The 18,215-nt window shown below is 40.9% G+C and overlaps 2 protein-coding genes and 1 long non-coding RNA gene across 6 annotated transcripts in view; 1 reads left to right on the plus strand and 2 right to left on the minus strand.

The window, feature by feature from the left end:
* Window positions 1-18,215, minus strand: part of LOC146517529 (uncharacterized) — a 149,371-nt gene that overhangs the window by 45,053 nt on the left and 86,103 nt on the right. The window lies entirely within an intron of this gene.
* Window positions 4,406-15,841, minus strand: lgsn (lengsin, lens protein with glutamine synthetase domain). 3 transcript variants are annotated; one of them, XM_085164349.1, is made up of 4 exons: window positions 15,515-15,841; window positions 7,165-7,849; window positions 6,353-6,519; window positions 4,406-5,791 (listed from the first exon to the last, which is right to left on the minus strand). In XM_085164349.1, the coding sequence occupies exons 2-4, from the start codon at window positions 7,805-7,807 to the stop codon at window positions 4,598-4,600; spliced, it is 2,004 nt and encodes a 667-aa protein (XP_085020475.1). In that variant the 5' UTR covers window positions 7,808-7,849; window positions 15,515-15,841; the 3' UTR covers window positions 4,406-4,597. The 3 variants fall into 3 exon arrangements, with proteins under 3 accessions (XP_085020475.1, XP_085020474.1, XP_085020473.1); XM_085164348.1 differs by lacking the exon at window positions 15,515-15,841 and adding an exon at window positions 8,094-8,375 and having other exon boundaries at window positions 7,165-7,869; XM_085164347.1 differs by lacking the exon at window positions 15,515-15,841 and adding an exon at window positions 8,094-8,372.
* Window positions 15,917-17,973, plus strand: LOC146517532 (uncharacterized). Its single transcript, XR_014874770.1, has 2 exons — window positions 15,917-16,096; window positions 17,878-17,973. It is a non-coding gene; the product is annotated as an uncharacterized LOC146517532 (long non-coding RNA).

Genomic DNA, 18,215 nt, shown 5'->3' on the forward strand with positions numbered 1-18,215 from the left:
ATCATTCATGAAGCATATTGATATGTAATGTTTTTAAAATATGGATGATGCTGTACATTTTCTCAGTGTATTTTGATGAGTTTAGCAACGTTGTTCCAAACATGAAAGCATTCACACTGGACTTCTATCAGATATTTTATCATAAAGTGTCTGTGAACACTAAACTGCTTTCTAAGTCTCTGTGGAAGATATCTGCTGCATAGTCATCAGTGTTACTCTTCTTCACATCAGTTCTACAAAGCTTTTTAGGTTAAACAGAGACACAGTTACACGCCTGCTTTATAAGCTCCCTCTACAGATCGCCATCTTGGTGTTGTTCTTTATAACCTGTTAGGTTTTGCACTTCCTGCTTTATTTCGTGAGCTGCTTTGCTTTTACTTTTGCTTCCTTGCCTCATCTTCTGCTGTCTCTGTGTGTCCTTTGTCAGTGTGCCTATTCCCTTAAACCCCAGTGATAGTAGCTCTAGTGTATTTGTTTAGGTTTCAGCAGTTTTCAGTGTTTCCCTTCTGGATTTATGATTTACTTTTTGTATTATTGCAAAAAACCAATAAGCAGTTCACTTCAAATTCACTGCTGTCTACCTGAGAGTCTACATTTTGCTCCTGTGCACAACATTCAGCCTGCATATCTTACATGCCATGTAATGCACAAGACCATAGTTGTAGCTATGTTTGATGATGATGATGATGTCATAACTTTGCAAGACAATGATGAGTGGTGGCTTTTATCAAGTCAAAGATTTAGCTGAGCAGCTGATTCACACTGAGGCCACAGAAAAAATAAGACGTCTATCAAATTGCAGCCAAGCTAGGGACCCCAAGACGGTAACGTGCTTATTACACACCAGAAAACTAAATTGTTGCAATTTTCTCAACTGCTTGGGCTCCACTCCTAAATAATAGCTGAATTTGTCAAAATAATCTGAAATTCTTCATTACTTTTTGGTTCTTCTGCACAAAGTAAAACATTTCTAATTCTTGTTTTGCAAATGTTTTAGCACAGATGGGCAAAGGACTCTGCTTGCTGCATATGTCTTTGTCTTTAAAACACATTATCAGTTGAATAGTTTAACTCTCTAAAATATACTTTAATTTCATGTGTAATATTTGTCACATGTCAAAGAAAATCTTTACAAATTCAAAATCCCTCTAATCTTTCTATGCACAATAAACTTTGGATATGTATATTGTAAAGCATATTTTTAAAGCCTGAGCACTGGTGGATCAAAAATAAATCTATAACACAACATTAACATGGAGGAACTGCTCATACAAACATTGTGTAGCCTGTGAAATATGCATAGAGGATGTGTGGCAGTAAATAAAGGTGTCACGGTCCTGGGTCGGTTCGACCCAGCATTTTGAGTTTCTTATGTTTTGGTTTATTTTTGCATTATGGATTAGTTTTTATTCTCTGGTGATACTGTTTTGATTATAATTATATTCTGATTCTTTAGTTATCCGATGATGTTGATGATGATGACGATTATTTCTGGTTTAGGTTTTGTTATCTTGCCCTCATGTTTGGTTTAGGTTGCCTGTGCTTATTCTTCTCTGCCCGTGTGTCCCTCTGTCTGTCCATGACGTCATTCTGCCTGTTTACGAGTCTGTGTCTCTGTCTGTCGTGTGCTTCCTGTTTTATTTTGTAGGTCTGTGTCCTATGTCAGTGCGTTCAGCTTTGCGCTCTCCCTGTCTCGTCAGTGTAATCAGCGTCAGCCGTGTCTCCCAGCTGTTTCCTCTTCGCTCCGTTCACCTCTCGTATTTAGTGTCTGTGTCTTCCCCTACTCGGTGTCGCGTCGTTAACGTCTGTTCACCCTCAACTTGCTGTGTGTTTGTAATGTCCAGTCCTCCAGCACCTCGGTTTAGAGTTTTGTTTTGCTTTTGTAAGTCTTATTTTGTGAATCATTCCTCCAGCAATAAAGCTGTGTTTTCAGTTTATTCACGTCTCCCTGAGTCCTGCAATGTTACAAGGTAATCTTGTGTTACCTTGTAAGAGAACATCAGGTGGGAAGTCAGAGAAAATCTGTGACCAAATAGACAGTGACTCAGCCCTTCTGTGCTATTGCACTGTAGCACTCTATTGCAGATAATAGGCCTGCTTTGGTTTGATACTTCGGGTATGGATAATGTGCATGCACATTGAAGTAATGTGTCAGTTTTCTGGTTACTGCTTGACTGTAAAGTGTGATCACTGAAGGAAAAGTGCATTTTTCCTTTCAATTCATGCAAATTAAATCCCACTTTTGCTTTACAAATTAGAATGTAAAACTTTCTGCCCTTGAAATCAGCATCTGATAATTAGTTACTTTCAGCAAAAATTTCTGACACAACTTCACCTACTTCCAAGGGGCATGGAGAGGATGATAGAATTCCCAAGAACTCCAGCAACACTTAAGGGAAGATGAACAATAATTGACCAACACGCTTCGGCTTGTGGCCTTCATCAGGGTCATAGTAAAACATTGTAGAAAATTGCTTAAATACAAGACAGGAAACAGAAAAAAAATTCAAATTAACCAATCACGCATGTGTTATTTTGAGACAGGTGGGGATTATGTCGTGTCCCCCCCATCCTCATCATTAATGATCTAGTCCAGTATTTACTTGGGCGTGACTTAACCAATTAACCAATGCCTACCTGTTATATCAGAATCAGAATCAGAATACTTTATTAATCCCGAAGGAAATCAGGGTTACAGCAGGCAGCACGCTAATGGCGCATGCGCACTTACAAAGGATCCTTCTGACCAACTTTACACAAACATCACATTGGGGAGACATGTCAGAAAGGTCGGCTGATGGGAAAAAACAACGAAAATACATAACATGAGGTAAGAGGAGGAGAAAAAAAACTCCACTCACACTGAGCTCCTAGTGGGAGAACAGTTTGATAACAGAAAAAACACCTCAGCACAAAAAGCACATGACTATCAATACACCATAGAAACACAAGACAAGCAACAGGGGCGGGTAAAGGGTAAGAGAGAGCCGGTGTAGACAGGGCATCCGGTCCTGCAGCATGTCTGCGCTGGTCCAGCCGACTGCCATCTTCCCCGGTAGGGCACAAGCATCGAAGGCGTTTGGAAAGGGAGGGGGGATCAGTGTGTGCATATCAGTGTATGTGTGTGTGTGTGTCAGCTGATCTATAATTAGTTACTTTGACAGACAGTAGTAGTCAGTTGTCTTCACCACCACTTCGCTGTCATTAAAGCATTTCTACACCTACTGTCAGCCAGACAAAATAGTTTGGTTTTACACAATGTTAAGACAACTTTTGACTTTGTTGACTTTCATTTACACAATGTTTCTGACACACACACTGGGGTGAGCAAGCTTTGCATTTAACCGATGGTCTACTGCGACATGTATGAGCAGTTTAAAGAACTGCAACTTCAGTGCTAAGAGCTTCAAAAATAATGTGCCAAAGTAAGTGAGGCAGAAATATAAATGGATGCACAATGGAGAGAACTTTAGCTTTCTACAGTGAACATGGCAATGTTTTGGCAATGACCCTATACTTGACCCTGTGTTCAAGATCAAATCCTTCTAACTTGTCATGGGCTGGGTCGTGTGACCCAGTGTTTGAGTTTTATGTGTTTTTGTATCCATTTTTGATCTAGTTAATTTCTTAGTTGTTTCTGTCATCTCCCCCTGTACTCAGTCTCCCTGATTCGTGCGTCTACCTGTCATGTTTCATGTCTGTGTGGTTATGTTAAGTTCATGTCATGATTTATCTTCATGTCTCTGGGTTTCCTGTTTTATTTTGAAAGAGTCTGGTGTTCTTTGTTCACTGCATTTAGGTTTACTCTCCCTGTAATTATGTTTCATTCTAGTCAGCTGTGTCCTCATGTGTCTCCACTTCCCCTGATCACCTCATGTGTGTATTTAGTCCTCAGTCTTGCTGTGTTCGGTGTCGCGTCGTCTGTGTTCTCACCTCCATGTTTTCACGGTCAGTCTTTGCAGTGATCATCATCTCTGAGTCTTCTTAGTTTGTCACAGTATTAGTTTTCCCAGTTTAGTTATAGTCTAGTTTAGTCACGCTATCCCTGCTTTGTTTGTACACTTTGTCTTCAGCCACAATAAAGGCTCGCTTTCTGTTAAGTTCACTCCCGTCTACTCACTTGTGTACGCACCTGGGTCCATCACACACACCACCGCATGGCCTGTCTCCGCAGACCGTGACATAACTAATATGCACTAAAAACAATTGACATTATTACTAAACCCTAAACCTATCCCTAGGTCTAGGGTTTAGGTTTGGAATGATCACCAAGGTTTAGTGCTACTATGCCATTATATTGACACCATTCAGAGTAGGAGCAGACTGCATTGTTCTTGGCATTAACAACCAGAACAGTGTTTTTCTGTGTGCATACAACAACAAAATAACTCAACAAACAAATAGCACAATACTGCTGTTTATTTGGGGGGTTTAATGCCTTTATTTTGAAGTAATATCTTCTAAAATATCTAGAGTGTGTCTAATAATAATGTATCAACATTGTATAAAATAAAATTGTGTACATTCAAGCAGATTCACATGCTTTTAGTTGTTTGGCAGGAGGAGGTGTGTTTTGTATAAAGTAAATTCAGGGTTTCTATATGAAATACTCAAAGCACTTGTTCCTCTCATCATCCATTTCCTGGGTCTCAATCTCAAACTTCTTCATGGCAATGAAATACTGAATAAACGGCTCCCCGAGGGCACTGCGGATGACGTGATCCTCCCCCAGCGCCTCCAGAGCTTCGTCAAGCTTTACTGGAATGGTGAACTCCCTCTGTTGGCTAGGGGCTTTGTTAAGGCTGCTTTCAACATTCAGGTTTCTTCTGATACCATCCAGTCCTGCAGCCACTGTAGCTGCAAGAACAATGTAAGGGTTGGCCATGGCTGAGCCCAGCTTGTTGTCAATGTGCGTCTCCCTCCCGCCGTGACACTTGATGTTGAAGGAGCTGCTGTTATCATTGCTGCCACAAGTGGCATACAGCAACCGCTTGGGATCTTTGATGGTTTTGGCAATGTGACTTCTGCAACCCAGGCCGGGTGACATCAAACAGCTCAGGGCAGCAGAGTGGGTCAGGAGGCCTGCCAACCATTTTCTACCAATCTCAGACACCTCGCCTGCTTTCTCTCCACTGTGGAAAAGACTCCGTCGCCCATTAGCATCCCACAGGCTATGAGAGAGCACCCCAGCGTTGTATAGACCATCGTCAGTAAAAAAGCTGGCAATGTAGCTGTGTTTGCGAGCCATTTCTTTGATGCCGGTGCGGAAGGTGAAGGCGCTATCAGCGGCAGCAATCCCAAACTCTGGCCTCAGGATGATCTCCATCTGCCCAGGGCCACTTGCAGAAGCAATGCTGTCTATGTCAGCCCCCATGCAGTACATGCTGTCCACTAGCTGCTGGAAGAAAGGCAGGTCATGGTTGCTGAGCAGGGTTGTGGCAGGAAACAGGAGTGTCTTTGGTCCAATCCGGTCCGGCGCTCCGAGTACACAACATTCATAGGTGAAGGATGAGTGCAGGGAGAAACCCAGGCTTTGGAGCTGACCGAGAAGCTGCTTGGCAATGAGGCGAGGCGAAGTGCGAAGGGGGCTTCCGGTCACCGTGCATGGGTCGCATATGACCCGTGCTGTTTGTTCAGCCCAGGGTAGGACCCTAAAAGTCGAAAGGTCGGGGATCAGAAGGACATCACTACTGAAGTTGGCAGTGTTTGCATTGTCCACTTCACTGCTTTGTGGGCTCAGGGTTAGCTCCAAATAGCTTCTTGGCATTGGTACCCCATATAGTGCTTTCTCCTGTGAGTGAAACATATGCATTAAAGCACCTCTCACCTTTCGTTAGAAGGGATAGATAGATAGATAGATAGATAGATAGATAGATAGATGGGTAGATGGGTAGATGATAGATAGATGGGTAGATGATAGATAGGTAGATTGGTAGATAGATAGATGATAGATAGATAGATAGGTAGATGGGTAGCTAGCTAGCTAGCTAGCTAGATAGATAGATTGATAGATAGATAGATAGATAGATAGATAGATGGGTAGATGGGTAGATGATAGATAGATGGGTAGATGATAGATAGGTAGATTGGTAGATAGATAGATAGATAGATAGATAGATAGATGGGTAGATGATAGATAGGTAGATTGGTAGATAGATAGATGATAGATAGATAGATAGATAGATAGATAGATGGGTAGATGATAGATAGGTAGATTGGTAGATAGATAGATGATAGATAGATAGATAGATAGGTAGATGGGTAGCTAGCTAGCTAGATAGATAGATAGATAGATAGGTAGATAGATAGATGGGTAGATAGATAGATAGATAGATAGATAGATGTGCATTACATGGAAGAAGCGAACAGGTACTGTCTTGGACCTTGACACCCCATGGAGGTCAGTGGCTTCAAAGCGGACGAAGTTGATATTGTCGCGTGCTATTTGTTGTTTAATTTGCTCCATGGCTGCAATGAACCTCTGGTTCCCAGAGATCTCAATAGTGTCTTTTCCGTTATCTGCAGGAAACAGTTTGAAATATTTGCAAAAACATTTGAGAATCTTTCATTTTAAATATAAAGTGTCACACTTTTGAAAGAAAAAAACACATGTTGTTTTTTTAAGTCAGAGATTTCATAATCAAGTTCAAGTAGCATCATCAGGACCACCCTAGACAAGCCACAATTATCAGTGGCAAACAGTGACAGCTTGTCCACAGGCAGCACAGTCAGGTGGATATTACAGCATAAAACACCTCACTGTTAGTCACTGAATGTAATACAATGAGCAGAGAAAACCAAATCCCACCAAAGAAATCCTTAAGCTAGACTTCATATATCTACTGTTGTCCCAGATTCTTTTAAATGTAGAATAATGAGAGTTTATTACAACACTAATTTGTTTATTTTGATTAAATTACCTTTAAGAAGGGTTTAAATCATATGAACTTTCCAAAAACAAAAATGTGTCCATTTTTATATTCAACACAATGAGAAATATTCAGTATTCAGCTTTTATGAGCGAGTAATTTCTAATCATTTTCCGTTAGCAGAAAGGTATCATTCCAAGTCTAATTATTTGCCAAATATATACTTTTTCAACATAAAGTATATCTTCCTTTCTATCAAGAACAGCGTAACTAAATCTAATCAAACTTCACCAACCTGTATGAGAACCTCCAGTCTCTCCCCAGGAGCCACCACTCACATATGTGTGGGTCCTGACTTCAGGCTGCCTATTTGTGTTGGCACTGAACCTGAACGAGCTGGATGAATCCATGGTGGAAGGCAGCTGAATAGATGTGCTATCTCTGGATCTGGGCCCCCTTCTGGAAGCATCAGAGTGTGGTTTGAAGGTGCTGAACCCCCTGTGAGAGTTTCCATCATCCTGCCGTCCGTCCATCCCTCCACCACTAGTGCTGCTTCCGTGGAGATACGTGTAGGGACTCCCTGGTTTCCCCTCATGTCTTTCCCGGATACTGAGCAGGGGACTGACCCTCAGGATGGTCTTCAGCTCTTCCATGGTCTGCCTTGGAACAGCCATTTTATCATAGGACAACCTGGTTTGACATGATGCCTCTGTGGTCCAGTCGTCCCCAGCGTCAGCTTCATCCACAGAGGGATCATCAACTTGCTCTGGGGGCTGGTGAGGCAGAGGGCCAATGGAGATAACTGTGGGAGTGTTGGGAGTTACTGGTGTACCGACGGGACCGTGGATGATGGATGGGCCACCTCCTCTGCTATTCCAATCCATCGGAGGCACATACTTCCCAGTCACCCTGACTCCTTTCTTGCTGCCTAGACTCATCCTGGTGCCATCTATTTGGTCGTTGCTTCTATTTCGACCTTCCTGGAAAACAAACAATGGCTCTGTCAGAATAATGGTAAGAGAAGGTCAAGTTATGCATGAAAAATATTACCAAGAAGTGTAAGCAATCAAATCTGAAATCATATTGAATGAAAAAAGACTTCTAAATTAAAAATACAATACTCCAGGTATTTAAAAAAAAAAGTGAAGTAATATATCTGAAAACCCTACAAATGGACGTTGCTCAATTAAATTCAAATCCAAAATGTAAATGTCAAGTTGTTACCTTGAAATCTTCAGAGTCATTCATTTCGTTTTTTGTACTCATGTACTGGGATTTGGATATTGATAGCCCCCCCTGTGAAAGAGCTTCACTCGCACATTAATTTTTATAGACAATTGGTACAATGATGACGGATTAGAAAATTCTTTCTGCCCCACAAAACAGCCACGAGAATCCAGCTGGAAACTGACATCAGCCGGCCACTGGTGGACACTGAAGCACTGCTGCTTTGAGCTCATTGGTTGTTTCCGAGAACAATTCAGTGGCGCTTTTGTGTCACCGCAGAGTAAAACTGCAGAGCTCAGCAGTTCTGTGTGTGTTTCCAGAAAGATATGGGAAAAGTATTTATTCCACACAGTTATAGAGAGCAGACAATAGCAGCTGATACTGACAGTCTAAGCATTTAAGAACTGCTACAGGGCAGCGCGACACCAGCAACATAATTTTCTTAAGTACTCAATAATAAATGGTGCCACTTTCTAATGTGTTTTATATTTAAATGCAGTACCACAATATCTAAGAGTACTATTAAAACAATTGTAAAAGTGGTACTAAATTATAATTTAAAAATAAACCACAAGCCTAAATCATTACAGCCATTAATTTCAACTTACTAAAGCAGATAAAACATGTGGATCAGCTGGCTAATACGCATTCTGGGGGTTTTCAGTGAATCACAAAACAATCTTTCTTATTTTCCATTCCACGTTTTAAGACAAAAATCTTGTCTTTAAACTGCTCAAAAATGTTCAACGTTGTACCACTTTATGTCTAGATCAAGTACCACCTACTGCATGTGATACACTTGTTACTGCTGATACAGCCAAGTCAAGGGATGTGTTACATTTATTTAATTCATAACTTTATTGAAATATGACCAAAAAAATCATGATGAGTATGTTAAGCTTTTTTATGCAGTTGTTTTTTATCCTTTCAATATAAGTTAACCTGTCATTCCAAACAGCGGGTAGTCAAAACTGTGCCTATATTAAGTATTTTTATTTTTTGTCATTTACATTTACATTATTATTATTTTTATAACAGTAAAAAGTTCATGTGGAGTCTGAAATAAAAAAAAATAGCAACATATTTTTTAGCTCTTTGGCAACAGCAGGAAGGAAAAACTCCCTTTTAACAGGAAGAAACCCGGCTCAGGGAGGGGCGGGGACATCTGCTGTGACCGGTTGGGAGAGAGAAGGAAGACAGGATAAAAGACAGGCTGTGGAAGAGAGACAGAGGTTAATAACAAGTATGATTCAATACAGAGAGGTCTGTTAACACATAGTGAGTGAGAAAGGTGACTGGAAAGGAAAAACTCAATGCATCATGGGAATCCCCCGGCAGCCTACGTCTATTGCAGCATAACTAAGGGAGGATTCAGGGTCACCTGGTCCAGCCCTAACTATATGCTTTAGCAAAAAGGAAAGTTTGAAGCCTAATCTTAAAAGTAGAGATAGTGTCTGTCTCCCGAATCCAAACTGGAAGCTGGTTCCATAGAAGAGGGGCCTGAAAACTGAAGGCTCTCCCTCCCATTCTACTTTTAAATACTCTAGGAACAACAAGTAAGCCTGCAATACAATAGTGAAGTGCTCTAATGGGGTGATACGGTACTATAAGGTCATTAAGATAAGATGGAGCAGGATTTTGAATTCAATTCTGGATTTAACAGGAAGCCAATGAAGGGAAGCCAAAACAGGAGAAATCTGCTCTCTCTTTCTAGTCCCTGTCTGTACTCTTTCTGCAGCATTTTGGATTAACTGAAGGCTTTTACGCGAGTTTTTTGGACATCCTGATAATAATGAATTGCAGTAGTCCAGCCTGGAAGTAATAAATGCATGAACGAGTTTTTCAGCGTCACTCTGAGACAGGATATTTCTAATTTTAGAGATGTTGCGCAAATGGAAGAACACAGTCTTACATATTTGTTTAATATGTGCGTTGAAGGACATGTCCTGGTCAAAAATGACTCCAAGGTTCGTCACAGTGTTACTGGAGGCCAAGGTAATGCCATCCAGAGTAAGAATCTGCTTAGATACCATATTTCTAAGATTTTCGGGGCCGAGTACAATAACCTCAGTTTTATCTGAATTAAGGAGCAGAAAGTTAGTGGCCATCCAAGTCTTTATGTCTTTAAGACATTCCTGCAGTTTAACTAATTGGTGTGTGTTGTCTAGCTTCATTGATAAATAAAGTTGGGTGTTATTTACATAGCAGTGAAAATGTATGCTATATCTTCTGATGATGCTGCCTAAGGCTCAGAGTCGGGCAGCTCAGCGTTGCTGAAAAACTGTACTTCAGTGCGATTATCTAAAAATGGGGTACATCCCAGATCCGGTCCTGTCTGGACCCATGACATATTCATATATGTCATATATACCCTATTCTTTGTTTCTTCCTTTCTGGAACTCTTCCCACATATGTGGCTTTTGTTTTTTGTTTTTCTTTTGTTTTTGTTTTTGTTTTTTTTTTTGGGGGGGGGGGGGGTTGTTTTTTTGTTTTGTTTTTTCTGTCTGTTCGTTTGTTTCTTTATGCTGCACTGTTGTTATCGTAAACTTAAAACTAAAAATTTTTTTTTTAAAAGATACTGCCTAAGGGAAGCACCTATAATGTAAACAGAATTGGTCCTAGCACGGAACCCTGTGGAACTCCATAATTAACCTTCTGTGTGAAGAGGACTGTTAGGTTTTGCATTGTTGGTTGTCATTTATGCTTAGAAATATCTACTTATGTATGCTTAGAGTTTTATAAATAGTTGTAGATTGGTAGAGGTTTGATCCTTAATAGTCTGCAAACTTTGTGTGCATTCCAGAGCACTCTGGGAGCATGGGAGAGGTCGTACCTTGTCTTATTGGTTTATGGTAGGATAAACGTAGCTATATCTGTTTTTGAACTGCTGGACTTCCAGACCAGCAGGTTTAGGGAAGTCTTTATGGGGTCATACTCTGACACCCCCCCCCCCCCACACACACACACACACACACAGGCAAGGTACTCTTTGTTTGTATGTAGACGTCGTATGTTAATATGTTAATGAATCTATGCATATTCATGTAACCTCAATAAAAGAGCGGTGTTACGGGGGAGCAGGCGAGAGCAACTGGGGTCAAGCGAAGGAATGCCGTTTGTCCGATTCTCTCTCGAAATATTAATGAACGAGTGACTCGATGATACCTTAATCAATGCTGGGCTACGATGAAGTCATCATGATCAGGATTTTTTCAACTGTTTTTCTATTTTTTGTTACCTGCACACTTCTGTTTAAAACAATGTTAGCCATGGTTCACTGTGACACATCACAATGTAGTATAATGATTAGAAGTGGAAATTTGCAATCAAACCAAAGCCTATAATATTAAACACAAACAGACACACATATTTCCAGGGGTAGAACCTTCTATTATTCTTACCATACTAACAAGCCAATTTCTTTTTAAAGTCTGAAAGGTTGTATAAGTGGATTGAAAAATGTATGATGGAAAATATTTTTACAATTAAAATGACACAGCAGCACGTATAAATATACTGCTGGAGTCATGAATGACCCTATTCAATGGCTTAAAGGAAAGGTTCTGTTTTTTACAAGGAACTTTGCGACAATTTCAAAGGACAAAAATATGTAATTTGGTACTAATTAAAGAGAAAATATAAAGAGAAAATATGCATTTTCTTTCCCATTTAAATATTATTATTTGCTTATTACTAACATTTTGATCCTTCATGTACATTATGTGTTATGTTTTCAGAACATGCTAAATACTGACATATTGCTGCCAGCTTCCAGTTTATTCAAGTAATTAACGGGAATCCATATCATGTATAGTTAATCTGTCTTTTAATTTACTTGCTGAAAAATAAGTCAAAACTAAAGTTACCTAAAATAAGATATACAGTGGGGCAAAAAAGTATTTAGTCAGCCACCGACTGTGCAAGTTCCCCCACTTAAAATGATGACAGAGGTCAGTAATTTGCACCAGAGGTACACTTCAACTGTGAGAGACAGAATGTGAAAAAAAAATCCATGAATTCACATGGTAGGATTTGTAACGAATTTATTTGTAAATCAGGGTGGAAAATAAGTATTTGGTCACCTCAAACAAGGAAAATCCCTGGCTCTCACAGACCTGTAACGTCTTCTGTAAGAAGCTTTTCTGTCCCCCACTCGTTACCTGTATGAATGGCACCTGTTTGACCTCATCATCTGTATAAAAGACACCTGTCCACAGCCTCAACCAGTCAGACTCCAAACTCCGCCATGGCCAAGACCAAAGAGCTTTCGAAGGACACCAGGAAAAGAATTGTAGACCTGCACCAGACTGGGAAGAGTGAATCTACAATAGGCAAGCAGCTTGGTGTGAAAAAATCAACTGTGGGAGCAATCATCAGAAAATGGAAGACATACAAGACCACTGATAATCTCCCTCGATCTGGGGCTCCACGCAAGATCTCATCCCGTGGGGTCAAAATGATCATGAGAACGGTGAGCAAAGATCCCAGAACCACACGGGGGGCCCTGGTGAATGACCTGCAGAGAGCTGGGACCAAAGTAACAAAGGTCACCATCAGTAACACACTACAACGGCAGGGAATCAAATCCCGCAGTGCCAGACGTGTTCCGCTGCTGAAGCCAGTGCATGTCCAGGCCCGTCTGAAGTTTGCCAGAGAGCACATGGATGATACAGCAGAGGATTGGGAGAATGTCATGTGGTCAGATGAAACCAAAGTAGAACTTTTTGGTATAAACTCAACTCGTCGTGTTTGGAGGAAGAAGAATACTGAGTTGCATCCCAAGAACACCATACCTACTGTGAAGCATGGGGGTGGAAACATCATGCTATGGGGCTGTTTTTCTGCCAAGGGGACAGGACGACTGATCCGTGTTAAGGACAGAATGAATGGGGCCAAGTATCGTGAGATTTTGAGCCAAAACCTCCTTCCGTCAGTGAGAACTTTGAAGATGAAACGAGGCTGGGTCTTCCAACATGACAATGATCCAAAACACACCGCCCGGGCAACAAAGGAGTGGCTCCGTAAGAAGCATTTGAAAGTCCTGGAGTGGCCTAGCCAGTCTCCAGACCTCAACCCCATAGAAAATCTGTGGCGGGAGTTGAAAGTCCGTGTTGCTCGGCGACAGCCCCAAAACATCACTGCTCTTGAGAAGATCTGCATGGAGGAATGGGCCAAAATACCAGCTACTGTGTGTGCAAACCTGGTAAAGACCTATAGTAAACGTTTGACCTCTGTTATTGCCAACAAAGGTTATGTTACAAAGTATTGAGTTGTATTTTTGTTATTGACCAAATACTTATTTTCCACCCTGATTTACAAATAAATTCTTTACAAATCCTACCATGTGAATTCATGGATTTTTTTTTTTTTTTCTTCACATTCTGTCTCTCACAGTTGAAGTGTACCTCTGGTGCAAATTACTGACCTCTGTCATCATTTTAAGTGGGGGAACTTGCACAATCGGTGGCTGACTAAATACTTTTTTGCCCCACTGTATACTATGAGGGTAAATCAATAATAAATTACTTTTTAACCAATTTCATAAACCATCTTAAAAGAAGGTTTGTTCAGTATATGTTTAGTAGGGATTATTGTACCTGTTGTAGTTATTCGGTCATTCTGGTGCTCCTCTTACTCAATGCTGATGACTCAGAATTAGATCCTGATGACTTAAGAATTACTCATCAAATAGTATGACTCAGTGGCTCTAGAGATCAGCTTCACATCCTCTCAGCATTAAGTTTAATGCACATGTTAATGATCTGGCTTTTGTTCTTAAACAGGGAATTTATAAAAGATTAAGAAATAACTACTTTGATCAAAGCTTTTGTACAGATGCATGCAAATCAAGAGTAAAGCAAAAAGAGAAGAAAATCATGTGGTTTAACGTCTATGTAGACAGATTAAACTTTACCTGTGGACATTCCAAGACACCATCCAGTGAATACAAAGCAGATTTGATCAATATGACAAGGTTGGTGGTGAATCCACAATACATTTAATTCTCAATTTATTTTTCCTTGATCATTTTATTTAAAAAATTAAACAAAAGTCCTTCATATTTTTACAGTTTTCAAATTTTTAAAGCAATAATATTATTATATTGAAATCCAAAAACCATTTCCAAGTTGGCTTTTCAGTGAAATCCAAAGTACTGTGATGTGTGGGAAAAATGTAACCCATGAAAGTGAAAAAGAAGGCAACATCTTCATAAACTTAAAGGAGTCTAGTAGCCTTCTTTTAATTTCTTAAAACTACCACTGGATCACTAGAAATTCTACTCATAAAAATCTTGAATCTTAAAAAGAAGGTGACTGGACTACTTTTGAGTTTTTTGAAGACTTTCACCTCACACCTAACAGGCTTCTTGAGGTCTAAACATATCCAACATACCTATGATGAACCATATCAGTGAGAAAGGGCAGCCCTGGCTGAGTCCAACGGCCACAAGTTGAGTCTGAGCTATTGGTGGCAATGCAAACCAATCACTATAGTTGTATAGAGTGTGAATAGGCCAAGTATCCCATGCTCCAGAAGGACTTCCCACCAGGGCACTTTGAGGGATGTAGTCAAATACCTTCTCCGTGTACGCCATTATAGCGTATTGGTTATGTTGTCAGCAGTGGCTGTTTCTTTGCACGTTGAACTTGATGTTCCTGTAGACTATCACATAGATTTAATTTAACAGAATATTTAATACAGCTGCCATAAGGCAAGAGGCAGGGATAACACAGAGAGACAGACATACATCAGCACTCATATTCATTTCTACGGACAATTTAGAATCCACAGTTAACCTAACCCCTCTGACTGCATGTCTCGAGATTGTGGGAGGAAGGCAGACTACCCAATGAGAACCTACACAGACACGGGGAGAACATGCAAACTCCACACAAAAAGGCCCTGATGTTGGATTGAAAACCAAGATTTTTTTTGCTGTGAAGAAACAGTGCTATCCACGGTTCCACCTTGCTGTCCCTTTACTATCTAAGATTTATACACAGTCACACTCCGATGAACACATAGTGAGCTACTCAGGGTTCAATATCTTGCCTAGTATCTGGAATAGTAGCATACTGGAGCAGCCAGAGATCAAACCAACAACCTTCCAATTAGTAGATGACCTGTTCTACCACCCTGTAAATATGATGGTTGATTTGAACCCAGGACCTTCTTATTGTGAGCCAAAAGAGCTAACCACTGCACCATGGTGTTATCCCATTTGTGATTCAAAGCAGAGTAAAAAAGCTTTAAAACTCAGAAATTATTTGGGAATTTTCCTTTCCATTTCAAGTTATGAAATGTATCTACACAAAGGTCTGTTCACATGAAGTCAAAAGAACCACACGTATAATTCTATGGTGTCGTGATTTCTGGCATCCTCTGAAGGACGAATTAGGCCACAGTCACCAACTGACCTTTGCAGCCTGAAGACAGAGAGATGTCTGGACATAACACTACACATTTTCAGGGTGGGGTTTCAAGAGACCAGTCAAGCTAAAGGCAAAAGGAAAGAAAGACAAAGGGTTAAGGAAGTTCGGTTTAGCTTCGAAATAAAGCTCTGTAAACAAGTGAATGGGACATGATGCGTGAGCATTCATCGAGACATTTACACATTGGGACGTTTTAAACATTTCATTATTTAAGATTTTGAATATTTTTGTTGTATGCTTACATAGTGTATATTCCTACAAAAGTATACATTTAATTCAGCTACCAGAAACCTTTAGTAAAAACTAAAGGTACATAACTTACAACTAAAGGTGTATATTTAATACTGAACAGTGTTTTATAGTGAAAGTCCTGACAGGAAATGACGTTAGTATCTCGGGCTCTCGCGCTCTCTCTCTCTAGCTCTTTCCCGGCAGATCAGGAGACTTCGGCTCCGCTCGGAGAAACAGCACAGGACTTTATGGTGGAAAACCGTTTCATAGTTTTACCTTTTTCTAGGGACCGGCTGTATGATTAAGCTACAATCTTCAATGAGTAAGCATATCCCAGTAAGTAACCTGTTTTTCGTGGCTGCCATTTTGTTTCTCGGTTTCGTCTCCTAGGCTCCTCTTGTAAATCAGTACGTTACGGTGAACTGTTACCAGCTGGCCTTCACGTTGCTTCGATGAAATCACGGCCTGCTCGATAAAAACCCAGTTCAATATTTCCACAGTGCTATTGCCTAACGTTGCCTTTCTCATTTAACTGTAACGAAAATTCACAGAACATGGATTTGGCCGTGTTATTTGAGTGCAATCTTAGAGCTGCCTGGTGATCGTCACGATTAGGAAGCGGCTGACGGATGCGCAGCTCGGGCTGGTCCCGGCTCTTCACTCGGAGTTTTTGCCGTCTAAAATCGACGCATATTTATTTGAAATAAACGAAACACGTAAATGACGTGTCGTTAGTGGTTTGCGAGACTGGCTACCTGCCCGGTGTCTGGGTCGGGCGTCTTTTTGTCACCTCAGAGCAACGTGCAGTCTGTCACAGCTCCCGACGGCGCCTATAGGCCTCTAATGTTATATGATGGCGCCCGGTCTATCCTCACACAAAGGACACTTTACAGCCTTGTAATGCAATGCAGAGGCATGTCTGCTATTTAAGCCACTTCTGCTTTGCTTCACGTCTCTCTTATATTTACAAATCACTGTCCTTTTAATCAGGCAGTGGCTTTTAAGTGCTTGGTAATATTTCTAAGTAAATGCTGCTTTTCGGCCGGAAAATAGCAGATTAACAAAGCATGCTTGACCGGCTTAGATTTTACTATTTCTACAATAAGCTGAAGAAAACCTTTCCAGTAAGCCAGCGCTCAGGTATCGAGCTTCTGTGAGGAGTAAAGGGCAGAAGCATTAGGGAGGAAATGGCAGAGAAAGCATTTGTGAGTCAGATTTCTGACGATCATAACAGCGTGTATGTTAAAGCCCCGCTGAAGGCCCCACGGTGAGCTCAGCCTTCGCACACAGACACGACCTGGATGTCAGAAATGACACGTTATATATTTATTTCTGCTGTACAGCGGCAGCACTGCACTGATTTTATGTACTGGCAGGTACAGTCTGCTCTGCTGTGTTAATCATCGTGTTATCTGAAACACCACTTTCTCTGCATGGGAATCAAACCCCAGACACTCTGGTGTCTTTAGTCTCCAAACAATGTTAATGTGGCTGCTGACATACTTGAGTGTGAAACTTGGCATCATTTAAAAAAAAAAAGAGTAGCTCAGAAAGGCTGCGGTTTGTTTCAGGGTAGCTAATGTAAAGAAAATTACACTGTGGGATTCGATTACTGTCATTACACCCTAAATCTGTGTTTCTAGCCGGACTCTGTGCTGTTGTCTGAAGGTAATTCTAAAATTCAAATGAGGAAACTTGTTTTATTCTTTTAAAAATAAATGGATCACGACTTTACTGAAAATCTCTCACTTGTTTCACGGCTGCTTTGTCTATACTTTGGCCCTGTGCTTCCTCTACGATATAATCCCTTTGTCTTTTACTCTGATGGAGTGGTATGTTTGACGAGGGGCTTATGGATATGTGTTGGGGATTAGAGTTGTCACAATATCAGATTTTCCATTTCATGATTATTGTGCCTTAGGAAAAAAGAAAAGAGGCACAGTTTCCATATAGAATGTGAATAAAAACTGTTTCTCAGTAAAAGTTTGTCTTTTTTTGGCAAATTAATTGAACTACACTGCGAACGGTTGCCTGTGCTTTTTGTGTTCTTTAAAGGTGTTTTAAAAAAAATAAAAATTAAGCTTTTCTTCCCTCCTGCCCCCCTCTGTGTCCTGCAGCAGTTCTGTGGTGTTCTGGGTCACACATTTATGGAGTTTCTGAAGGGCAGTGGGGACTACTGCCAGGCTCAGCACGCTGCCTATGCAGACGAGTGAACAGCCAAACTCGCCATCGATCCGACGCACTTGAGCCACAGGAGGGACCCCGGAAAGTTGGCAGGACCGGGACTCCTCCCAGAACCAGCGATAACTCGGCCTGGATGGGGTAACTCCACCTGCTGCACACTGCCCTCGTCGGCTTCCGCCTGGCCAGAATCAAGGTGGAACCAGCCTTGGTTTTTTTTTTCTTCCTTTTCTTTTGTTTTATTCCAAAGGAGAGGGTTTGAGTTACTTCTCCA

Source organism: Neolamprologus multifasciatus, chromosome 6 (assembly GCF_963576455.1).
Source record: "Neolamprologus multifasciatus chromosome 6, fNeoMul1.2, whole genome shotgun sequence".
Lineage (NCBI taxonomy): Eukaryota > Metazoa > Chordata > Actinopteri > Cichliformes > Cichlidae > Neolamprologus > Neolamprologus multifasciatus.

Excerpts from the sequence above, each read along its gene's own strand:
- lgsn (XM_085164347.1), bottom strand. The coding sequence starts at position 8,135 with ATGAGTACAAAAAACGAAATGAATGACTCTGAAGATTTCAAG. Across the intron at positions 6,520-7,164 it reads GACTGGAGGTTCTCATACAG|ATAACGGAAAAGACACTATT; the intron begins GTTGGTGAAGTT and ends TGTTTCCTGCAG. Across the intron at positions 5,792-6,352 it reads TACCTGTTCGCTTCTTCCAT|GAGAAAGCACTATATGGGGT; the intron begins GTAATGCACATC and ends TTTCACTCACAG.